General features: G+C 38.2%; 2 protein-coding genes across 8 annotated transcripts in view; both read left to right on the forward strand.

Moving 5' to 3' along the window:
• Positions 1-12,281, forward strand: part of LOC133446996 (protocadherin gamma-C5-like) — a 320,234-nt gene that overhangs the window by 60,415 nt on the left and 247,538 nt on the right. The window contains exon 1 of one of the 7 annotated variants that reach the window (XM_061725360.1): positions 5,621-8,091. The exons of the other annotated variants lie outside the window; for them this stretch is intronic. Coding sequence (XP_061581344.1) covers positions 5,713-8,091 — 2,379 coding nt within the window. The 5' untranslated portion in view covers positions 5,621-5,712. Of the gene's footprint in view, positions 1-5,620; positions 8,092-12,281 lie in introns of those variants that run through there. 7 annotated transcript variants of the gene reach the window in all.
• LOC133447731 (protocadherin gamma-A4-like) lies at positions 731-3,182 on the forward strand. The gene has a single exon (XM_061726459.1). It carries the CDS (start codon positions 819-821, stop codon positions 3,180-3,182), a length of 2,364 nt encoding a protein of 787 aa, XP_061582443.1. The 5' UTR covers positions 731-818.

The following is a 12,281-nucleotide window of genomic DNA, read 5'->3' on the forward strand; positions in this document are numbered from 1 at the left end:
TTCTTAGAACTGAAAGAAGATGCCAACCAAATCAAGAGAAAACACAAACAAAGGTTAATGTAGTGTCCTTTTCTTCCTTTGAACTTTGCTTTTATCTTTCTGTTGAGTTTTTCCCATTTGAACAATTTTTTTTCTTTTCAGAATCAATATTGAAACAAGTCTTTGTTTCTGAGTTTGTATTAAATTAAACTTCATTCACTTCAAAATTCAATGCAAATATTTAAGTAATTTAATCTGGAAAACAGACGATTTTTCAACACCTGTTGAAAATAAAAAGGGGCTGGCTGGTATGATGGGATTTGGTTAAAGAAAAAAGGGAAATGTGCTGTTTGCCACATCTGGATCGAACCATGTGTATTTTTTTATTTTTGTTGTGGTTAAAAGGGATGAATAAAGGGGTTGGATAATAGTGATTGATTATTTGAATATTTTATTTGACCATGTGTATCTCCAACAGTAACTTCTCACGTGTGGATGACCTTACAGTTGCAAACTTCAGGGAACACGTGTGACTTTATTTTATCTTTCAATCTGGAACTCCCTAATAAGTCATATTAATTTGTATTTTAACTTCTCAGATGTTTCATGTAGCTGTTTTTGTGCAGCTCAACTCACGGTGTCGCTGTACACCGTGTTTGAATGGTAATACCTTTGTGCTTTGTGAACTGGCGTTCATGTACGCCCATAGTTATTCCAGATAAAGGGATCCTCTCGGGGAATTACAGGCGTTTTGCCATTTTCTGTGATTCAGACGGATTTGTGGAGTTATTCTTTTATTTGTTTTCATTTTTTACACCACTCATGTATGAGGATTGATCATGTTTCAGTCGTGGAGCTGCTTTTTCCTTCTTCTGTTGCCTCTAGCATATGGGGACATTAACTATTCGTTTCCAGAGGAGATGAAACGAGGATCAGTTATTGGAAATGTTGCCAAAGATCTCGGACTGCAAGCGGGAATACTTTCAACCAGAAGAGCACGTATTGATACCGAGGAGACTGATAAACGTTACTGTGACATAAACGTGAACAGCGGAGAGCTGATTGTGACGGAAAGGATTGATCGTGAGTCTCTTTGTGGCAAAAAAGCTTCGTGCATCATAAAGCTGGAGCTGGTGCTGGAGAATCCTCTCGAGCTCCATCGTGTCAGTCTTCATATTCAAGATATTAATGACAACACACCTCGATTTAATGACGACAACATGAATCTGGAAATCCACGAGTCGGCCGACAGGGGAGCTCGCTTTGTGATAGAAGGGGCGCAAGATGCGGATGTGGGGCAAAATTCAGTTCAACAATATAGCCTACAGAAAAATGATAACTTCGTTTTAGCTGCTGATGGAAACATGATAGAGCTGGTTCTTGATAAAGAGCTTGATCGTGAAAAACAGAAGGACATTGATTTGGTCCTCACAGCTCTAGATGGCGGCTCTCCTCAGAGATCAGGTACAGTAGTCATCCACGTCACTGTGTTGGATGCTAATGATAACGCACCAGTATTCAGCCAGCACATTTATAAGGTCAGTCTGCCTGAAAACTCTCCTGTAGATACTTTAGTGGTTACAGTGAGGGCCTCTGATGCTGATGAGGGAGTAAATGGAGATGTCACTTATGATTTTAGTCACGTTACTGAAGATGTGAGGACGATTTTTAGCATAGATAATAAAGGAGGTGACATACGAATAATTGGTGATGTTGATTATGAAACAACATCGTTGTATGAAATACGAGTAAAAGCGAAGGATGGGTTGGGGCTCTCATCTTATGCTAATGTATTAATTTCTATCACTGACGTGAACGACAACGCCCCTGTAGTCAGTCTGAAATCACTGTCCAATCCCATTTCAGAGGACACACCACCTGGTACAGAGGTGGGAATCTTTAATGTGCAGGACAGAGACTCTGAGAATAACAGACAGGTCCGCTGCTCCATTCAGCAAAACGTCCCCTTTAAGTTGGTTCCTTCCATTAAAAACTATTATTCTCTGGTGACGACAGGACAACTGGACCGTGAACTAGTGTCTGATTACAACATTACAATCACTGCTACTGATGAGGGCTCTCCACCTCTGTCCTCCTCTAAAACTGTTCAGTTATCTGTAGCTGACATCAACGACAACCCACCTGTGTTTGAGGAACAGTCCTACAGCGCATATGTGACTGAAAATAACAAACCTGGCTCCACTTTATGTTCCGTCAGTGCTCGAGACCCCGACTGGAGACAAAACGGTACAGTGATTTATTCTCTGTTACCTGGTGAGGTGAACGGTGCCCGGGTGTCCTCCTATGTATCTGTTAATGGAGACACGGGGGTGATCCACGCTGTGAGATCATTTGATTATGAGCAGTTCAGGAGTTTTAAAGTTAACGTGATGGCCAGAGACAACGGATCTCCTCCCCTCAGCAGCAACGTGACCGTCAGTGTGTTTATATCAGATGTGAACGACAACTCTCCTCAGATACTGTACCCCGCCCCGGAGGGCAGCTCCTTCATGACCGAGCTGGTCCCCAAAGCTGCACATGGAGGCTCTCTGGTGTCCAAAGTGATAGCAGTGGACGCAGATTCCGGACAGAACGCCTGGTTGTCCTATCATATCATCAAATCCACTGATCCTGGACTTTTCAGTATTGGTCTCCACAGCGGAGAGATCAGGATCCAGCGGGACATTTCTGAATCTGACAGCATGAAACAGAATCTTATTGTAGCAGTGAAAGATAACGGACAACCCTCCCTTTCTGCCACATGTTCCATCTATTTATTGATTTCTGATAACTTGGCTGAGGTGCCAGAACTGAAGGATATTTCTTATGATGAGAAGAATTCCAAACTAACATCTTATCTGATCATCGCGCTGGTTTCTGTCTCCACCTTCTTTCTGACCTTCATTATCATCATTTTCGGCGTGAGATTTTGTCATAGAAGAAAACCCAGACTGTTGTTTGATGGAGCAGTTGCCATCCCTGGTGCTTATCTCCCTCCTAATTATGCAGATGTTGACGGGACAGGAACTTTACGCAGCACTTACAATTATGACGCCTACCTGACAACAGGATCCAGAACCAGTGACTTTAAGTTTGTATCATCTTACAATGACAACACGCTTCCTGCTGACCAGACTCTGAAGAAATGTCCGTCAGATTTCGCAGATGCGTTTGACCAACTTGAAGGTTTTACTGAGGTATGAATACATTTAACACATATTACATACACTTTTAAAAAACTATAAGCTGTAAGATTTTGTTCAATTAATTTTTTTATTTCATTTTATTTATCAATCTATTTTATTTAGAGATTTGAATAGAATCAAACGCCTGTGGCCAGACAATCCCGTCCCACTTGTGCTTTTGTTGAAGCTGGCTTACTTTTCTTTATCCTTTCTAGTCTTTTTCCCTATAGTCTTTTTTAATTTCTCGTCTTTTTCCCTTTTAGTCCCAGCAAGTTAACTGGTGTTGCTGCAGAGGAAAGGCTTAAATGTTTAAACTGTAGATGACCCTTATAATAATAATAATAATAATAATAATAATAATAATAATAACATCATCATGTCTGTCATATATAATAAGTTTTTAAATAGAACCTTTTGTAATATGTAGTTTTGTGTACGACACATTGATCAATGTGATGTTTTTTAAGTGTGTTAACCACATGTGCTTTCATTTACTTCTGGGCATTTCCCAAACTGTAATGATCATTGGTGTGTAGGCATGTCTTGATTTCTTTCATGTCATTTTGATCCTGAAACTTTAATGCTAAGCTTTTGTGGCTGATATACTATTGTTTCTCAGTGGCTTTTTTCAGTGAAGTACATCTATAAAAAGCCACAACAATTATAGTATTACATTTACTTTCTTAAATGTATCTGGGAGTGACTTTCAGGAAGATTAAGTATGTGACACCTAGTTTTTATTCTCTCCTTAGACAGTGTCTTATTTTTATTCTATTTTACGTAAAAATTGTTTCCATGCGAAAATATCGTTTTTTTCCTCCACCTTTCTGGCCTTGGAAGTTGTGTTTCCATATAGCTTGACCATGATCATTCACAAATGCAATGCTGGTTCTTGATGGCATCATTGATAAAGTGTTTTTATGTTTATGGTTAAGTCTACTTGGTGGTGTTTGATTTTAATTTAGATAGAATTTTATTTAATTTGGTCTCTTTATTGCATGTACATAAGTTTTTATTGCCATGAAGTGTTTTTTAGGTGATAGTAAATATGCTGTGTCTAGTATGCTGGAATTTCGGAAAGGTTATTGGCTTCACGTCTGCACTGGGGTGTGATGTCTTTCTGCTTGTGTCTTATGTTTGGTGGCAGTCATTCAATCTGCTTTTTTGTGATGTACTGGGAATTCTTCCTCATCACTGCAGCCAGAATACCACTGTGTGCAATCACTTCATACCTGGTTAATCGCTGCATGCACTGACCTCAGTGATTTTGAACTACACATATATACACACACTGTAGTTTGCCTTCTAATTTTTAGGCTATTTCAGATAAAGGACTTTTACTGAGAAAACTGTGAATTGTTATTAATCATTATCCACTCCAAATTTTGACTTTGGAATCCATAATCTTTCTTTTCTAAGAAATTCATTAGACTGTATTGTTCACTTTCAACTTGAAAGAACATCACTTTTTTCTTCATAAAGCAGGAAAGGTTTTTTGTAAGTATCATGAAGTCTTTGCACTTAAGCAGTGATCTTTCCCTCGATCAGGTCAAACAAATTTGTGTGGGGACTTCAATCAATGTTCATGTTTTTTTCTTGTTTTTTGTTGCTGTTTATTTTCCCCCTTTTGATTGATTGACATGACTTTCCAAATTCTCTACTTGTAATTTAGCATTTTCCACTAAATCCTTGGTTTAAAGCATCATGTTCGGTCCTGTTGATGAAAATGTGGCTTCTTTCTCTGTTTGTACAAAGTAGGAAGTAATTTTACTTCTTACCTTTGACAGACTCCTAGATCTTTTGATTTACTGCCCTGACAAGGTTATCATTACGTTGCATCATCATGTTAACTAAACATCTGAATTGTGATGCAAATGTTACTGTGTCAGAGATTACGGCACTTTGTATTTTTCAACATGTTAAATACGTCATAATTGTTTTTCTTAAGTTTGATTTTGAAAAGGAGATTGATTCAGTCCACTGCATCGTGTGTTTGCAGCTCACCGTGAGCAGTTCTTCCGCATTTTTAACAAAATAACACACAAAAATCTTAAAGGTTTTTTATCCACTGACTGCTGTGTCAGATGCATGACTTTCCTTTCCAGACTAGATATGATGCTTCAAATTTAGAAGTATGAATCCCTGAAAGGGATTTCATTATGGCATTAGTTTTCATGATTTCAGTCTCTTCGGAGATTTTTTGTAGAGGGTTACATTATAAATTACATTATTGTCAATATAGAATGTACATATATTCTCTCCCAGATGCTGAATTTACAACCAAGCTCGTTAGATGCTAAAAGACAATATATTCAATTTATTTTAGAAATTGTATACAGCCTCCCATAAAATCTCATCGCTTTAGGTTATTTTAACTCACGGTGGCGCTGTGCACCAAGATTAATATATTTCAGTTCTAACCTTTGGAGTGGACAAGCTTTCTTGTGCTCTTCTGTCTAGATGCGGTCTATAATCTCGTATTTGCAGTCCCTGTCGTGGTTTCTGTTTTTTCTCTGCTAATTTTCTCGTTGGTTATTCCTCAGTAACGATGGATTGGAAAATGACCCTTCTTCATGCGTGTGGATATTATTTGTTATTTCTTTGGTCTCATGTCGCGTATGGAGACATGAGCTATTCTTTCCCAGAGGAGATGAAACGAGGATCAGTTATTGGAAATGTTGCCAAAGATCTCGGGCTGCAGGCGGGGATACTTTCAACCAGAAGAGCTCGTATTGATAGCGAGGAGACTGATAAACGTTACTGTGACATAAACGTGAACAGCGGAGAGCTGATTTTGGCCGAAAGGATTGATCGCGAGGCTCTTTGTGGCAAGAAAGGTTCGTGCACCATAAAGCTGGAGCTGGTGCTGGAGAATCCTCTCGAGGTCAAACGAGTCAGTATTCATGTTCAAGATGTTAATGACAACACACCGAAGTTTAAGAACGAATTGATCAATCTGGAAATCCGTGAGTCGGCCATGAGGGGAGCTCGCTTTGTGATAGACGGTGCGCACGATGCGGATGTGGGGCAAAATTCAGTTCAACAATATAGTCTACAGACAAATAATAACTTTGTTTTAGCTGCTGATGGAAACATGATAGAGCTGGTTCTTGATAAGGAGCTTGATCGTGAAAAACAGAAGGACATTGATTTGGTCCTCACAGCTCTAGATGGCGGCTCTCCTCAGAGATCAGGTACAGTAGTCATCCACGTCACTGTGTTGGATGCTAATGATAACGCACCAGTATTCAGCCAGGACATTTATAAGGTCAGTCTGCCTGAAAACTCTCCTGTAGATACTTTAGTGGTTACAGTGAGGGCCTCTGATGCTGATGAGGGAGTTAATGGAGATGTTACTTATGATTTTGGACATGTTACTGAGGATGTGACGGAGACATTTAGTATCAACACTAAAGCTGGAGACATACGTGTAATTGGTGATGTGGATTATGAAAAGACAACATCATATGAAATACGCGTACAGGCGAAGGATGGGTTGGGGCTCTCATCTTATGCTAAAGTAATAATTTCTATCACTGACGTAAACGACAACGCCCCTGTAGTCAGTCTGAAATCACTGTCCAATCCCATATCAGAGGACACACCACCTGGTACAGAGGTGGGAATCTTGAATGTGCAGGACAGAGACTCTGAGAATAACCGACAGGTTCGCTGCTCCATTCAGCAAAACGTCCCCTTTAAGTTGGTTCCTTCCATTAAAAACTATTATTCTCTGGTGACCACAGGACAACTGGACCGTGAACTAGTGTCTGATTACAACATTACAATCACTGCTACTGATGAGGGCTCTCCACCTCTGTCCTCTTCTAAAACTGTTCAGTTATCTGTAGCTGACATCAACGACAACCCACCTGTGTTTGAGGAACAGTCCTACAGCGCATATGTGACTGAAAATAACAAACCTGGCTCCACTTTATGTTCCGTTAGTGCTCGAGACCCCGACTGGAGACAAAACGGTACCGTGATTTATTCTCTGTTACCTGGTGAGGTGAACGGTGCCCGGGTGTCCTCCTATGTATCTGTTAATGGAGACACGGGGGTGATCCACGCTGTGAGATCGTTTGATTATGAACAGTTCAGGAGTTTTAAAGTTCACGTGATGGCCAGAGACAACGGATCTCCTCCCCTCAGCAGCAACGTGACCGTCAGTGTGTTTATATCAGATGTGAACGACAACTCTCCTCAGATACTGTACCCCGCCCCAGAGGGCAGCTCCTTCATGACCGAGCTGGTCCCCAAAGCTGCACATGGAGGCTCTCTGGTGTCCAAAGTGATAGCAGTGGACGCAGATTCCGGACAGAATGCCTGGTTGTCCTATCATATCATCAAATCCACTGATCCTGGACTTTTCAGTATTGGTCTCCACAGTGGGGAGATCAGGACACAGCGGGACATTTCAGAATCTGACAACATGAAACAGAATCTTATTGTAGCAGTGAAAGATAACGGACAACCCTCTCTTTCTGCCACATGTTCGCTGTATTTACTGATTTCTGATAACTTGGCTGAGGTGCCAGAACTGAAGGATATTTCTTATGATGAGAAGAATTCCAAACTAACATCTTATCTGATCATCGCGCTGGTTTCTGTCTCCACCTTCTTTCTGACCTTCATCATCATCATTTTGGGTGTGAGATTTTGTCATAGAAGAAAACCCAGACTATTGTTTGATGGAGCAGTTGCCATCCCTGGTGCTTATCTCCCTCCTAATTACGCAGATGTTGATGGCACAGGAACTTTACGCAGCACTTACAATTATGACGCCTACCTGACAACAGGATCCAGAACCAGTGACTTTAAGTTTGTTTCATCTTACAATGACAACACGCTCCCTGCTGACCAGACTATGAAGAAAAGTCCGTCAGACTTTGCTGATCCATTCGAATACGTTAATGGTTCTCCTGAGGTAAGAACATATCATCGTTAAACTCTTACAAAGCAACTGTTCGATGACTTCTAACACATGTGTTGTCTCATTAAATAATATTAATAATTACTATTTTATACTGTTCCAAATGTGTTTTCAAATTCAGTTTCTGTAAATTCCACTTGGCAGTTTCTTAGTTTTCCAGGGATATATGGATCTTTTTTTTATTATTATTATTTTTATTATTGTGTAGTGTCCAGTATTAAAAATTATAATTGACATTTAAAATACTCTCTTTTGCATGGTTTTGTTTGTACTTTCTTCTGGTTGATAAATCGTGGAGTTAGAGGTCTTTAGAATGACACTGTTGTTTTCAGCCATAGTCATTTGGAAATTTGCAGTTTTCTTTTTTTTAAATTTTAACCATATGAAATAGTTATATCGTGAAACCCATTGATTTCACACAAATCTATTTGGCCATCAAATATATAATACTTTTATGGCATAGCCCCAACTCATTGTTTCTTACTTTTTTGAATATATATAAGGTTAGTTAACCTGTTCAGTATCATCTATCTGCTTTTTTTGATTCTTGATCCATAAATAGTTTAGAACTGAAAAACAATCCTCATTATCCAACTCTCTTTTGAAAAAATAGCTTGACACTTGGCTAAATGCAAAAATAAAACAGAATCCAACAATTTTAAAATCTTTTAAACCCACATTTGATTTCCAATAAAGCAGAATATATCTGATGTTGAAACTAAGAAATTTTGCCATTTCATGGAATACATAGTTTTTTATTTTGATGGCAATAACACATGTCAAAAAGTTTGAGAAAAGGTGATGTTTACATTATTAACCCCCGCCTCTTTTAACAAGTTCCTGTAAATGTCTGGGAAGGGAGGACACCATGCAGTTACTTGAGTTTTACGAGAGGAATCCAGGGATTTCGCTGCTCAACAGTCCTGGGCCTTCTTTGCAGGATTTTTGGTTTTGTTATGGACCAAATATTAGTGATTAATTGAAGGTCTGGACTGCATGCAGGCCAGTTCAGCACTTAGACTCCGCGGAGCCAAGTTGTGATGGATGCAGTATTTGGTTTAGCATTGTCTTACTGGAATATGCAAGACCTTCCCAGAAATATTCCTCTGGATGGGAGCATACATTGCTCTGGATCCTCTACATACTTTTCAGCAATGATGCTTTTCCAGAAGTGTAAGATGCCAGCACCATAGATATTAATGCAGCCCTATACCATCAGAGATACACATTTTTGAACTAAGTGTTGATAACAAACTGGATGGTTCCTCTTCTCTGAAGTCCTCAGGACACGGTATTCATGATTTTTAAAACAAAATAAAAATTTTGATTCATCTGATCATTTCATTTCGCCTCACACCATTTTGAAGGAGCTTTGACTCAGAAAAGACAAGGGCTTTCTGTATTGTGTTCACATATGGCCTGTTGTTTGCAGGATGGCAACACATGCATTTGTGGATTGCTTGGTGAAGTGTGTTCACATTTAGAGACCACATGTTCCTGAGCATGTGAGTGCTTACCAGTCAAGAATCATTTCTGGTTTTAATGGGGTCCAACCAGATGGCCTGAGCATCCAGTTCTTACCTAAAGCATCGATCTCAGAGATTCCTCCAAAATCGCTGAGAATTTTTTTTATGATAGTGAACACTGTACATGGTGGGATATTCATTGTTTTCAACATTGTACATTAAGGAACACTTTCTTTAAATTTGTTTTACAATTTATATTCAGTTTAACACAGATTAGTAACATATGCCCATCTTTACATTTGGAAAGCTCTGCCTCTCTTGAATCCTCCTTTTATACAATTTTTTTTTCTGTGACAATTACATTTGTTGCCCTGTTCCAACTTTTGTGAAATATGTTGCTGCCATCAAATTCAAAATGAGATAATATGTTCCATGAAATGGCAAAATATCTCAGTTTAAACATCCGATAAGTTTTTAATGTTCTGTTGGGAGGAATATATGGGTTGATGAGTTTTGCTAATGATTGCATTCTTTTTATATTTATTTTACTAAATTCCCAACAGTTTGGAAAATGACATTGTTTTTCAGAATTACGTGTCATTTATAATGTTTCTTAAATGTTGATTTTTATTAGGATTTCTTTTTTGCTCACATAAGCTTACAGGTTGTCCTTGATTTAACTTGTTTTTCTAGAGCGCTATCCAATCTCACTTTATTATGGAATTTCAAATATATTTGCAAGTTGTATGGGTTAATCCAGTTTAGCAGTGAAATGTTGACTTTTAAGACATGTTTTGTGTGCTTGGTGTCCTCAATTTGCTTATTTTTAAATGAAAGCTCTTATACTACGGCATTCGTAAAATGCAATAATAAATAGACAGCTGTAAGGATGACAAATAATGTAATAAATGATTCAAAATTTCTAGTGTTTTATGTTAAAATATCTTCATCGTTTGTTTGGTTGTTTGGTAAAGTTTTAGGAGCTTATGGTGAAGACGACCCATTCATGTGCTCATTCATAAGTTGATTCTTGCATTAATTTGTGATCTCACCTGAGCGGTTCTCAGTTTGAATTGTAGTAAACTTCATAAACGTATCAACACACATTACAGCTAAAAGCAGACTGGCTGCCATGATTGTTCGTTTTTAATGAGAAAAAACAGATAGTTTTGTGGCTTCAGCAATGTCTAGAGTTCAATAAATATTCACTCCATCTTTTTAAGTTGAATACAGTCAAACATTGTTAAAACAAATGACGGGAAACATTTTTCATTTAGTGAGTTATGCTCACACATTGAATTTTCAGACTATAACTTACCATTTTGAGTCTTATATGTTGTGAAAAGATTATTAATGTTATTTGGTAAGTTATGCGTTCATGGAAGTTTGGTGATACTGCTGCTATTTTGTTACCTTAGTTTTTTTTTTTTTTTTCCAGGGTGTTTTTTTTAGGTGTAGTGCTAATATGTTGACTTGGAATTTGTAGTTTCTTAGTGTTGAAACAAGATTCCAACCAAAACAAGAGAAAACACAAACAAATGTTAATGTGTGTGTCCTTTTCTTCCTTTGACTTGATCTTTCAGTAGAGTTTTTCCTATTTGCAGGCATTTGTTTTCTTCTCAGAATCAACATTGAAACAAGTCTTTGTTTCCAAGTTTATATTACGTTAAACTTCATTCATTTCAAAATTCCATGCAAATATTTGAGCAATTTAATCCGTAAAACAGAAGATTTGTCAACACCTGTTGAAGCTAAAAAGGGGCTTGCTGTTATGATGGGTTTTGGTTAACGAAAAATGGGTGAAATTGTGCTGTTTGCCACATCTGGATCAAACCTACATGTGTATTTTTTATTTTTGTTGTGGTTAAAATGGATAAGGTGGTTGGATAAGATAGTGATTAATTAATTTATTTGACCATGTATATCTCCAATTGTAACTTCTTACTTGTGGATGACCTTACAGTTGTAAACTTCATTTAACACTTGTGATTTTATTCTATGTTTCAATCTCGAACTCCGTAATAAGTCGTATGAATTCGTAGTTTAACTTCTCAGATGTTTCATGTAGCTGTTTATGTCCAGCTCAACTCACGGTGTCGCTGTACACCGTGTTTGAATGTTTAATACCTCTGTGCTTTGTGAACTGGCGTTCATGTACGCCTCTAGTTATTGCAGATAAAGGGATCCTCTCAGGGAATTACAGGTGTTTTGTTGTTTTCTGTGATTCAGGCGGATTTGTGGAGTTATTCTTTTATTTTGTTTTCAATTTTTACACCACTCATGTATGAGGATTGATCATGTTTCAGTCGTGGAGCTGCTGTTTCCTTCTTCTGTTGCCTCTAGCATATGGGGACATTAACTATTCTTTTCCAGAGGAGATGAAACGAGGGTCAGTTATTGGAAATGTTGCCAAAGATCTCGGACTGCAGGCGGGGATACTTTCAACCAGAAGAGTATTTATATCAAAGGGAATGATGAACGTTAATGTGACATAAACGTGAACAGCGGAGATACGATTGTGACCAAAAGGATTGATCGTGATATTCTTTGAAAAAGCAGACCCCCGTGACCCTGACAAGAATATAGTATAGATAATATATAGATGGATATAGATGGATGAATGGATGGAAGTTAGGAGAAGGCGCTCTCCTTGGTGCTGAAACCCCTTTGGTTACTCTTGAGATATATTTTAAAGGGCTACACTTTTCGAAATCTCAT

The sequence above is a fragment of the Cololabis saira genome, chromosome 7, assembly GCF_033807715.1.
Source record: "Cololabis saira isolate AMF1-May2022 chromosome 7, fColSai1.1, whole genome shotgun sequence".
Classification (NCBI taxonomy): Eukaryota; Metazoa; Chordata; class Actinopteri; order Beloniformes; family Belonidae; genus Cololabis; species Cololabis saira.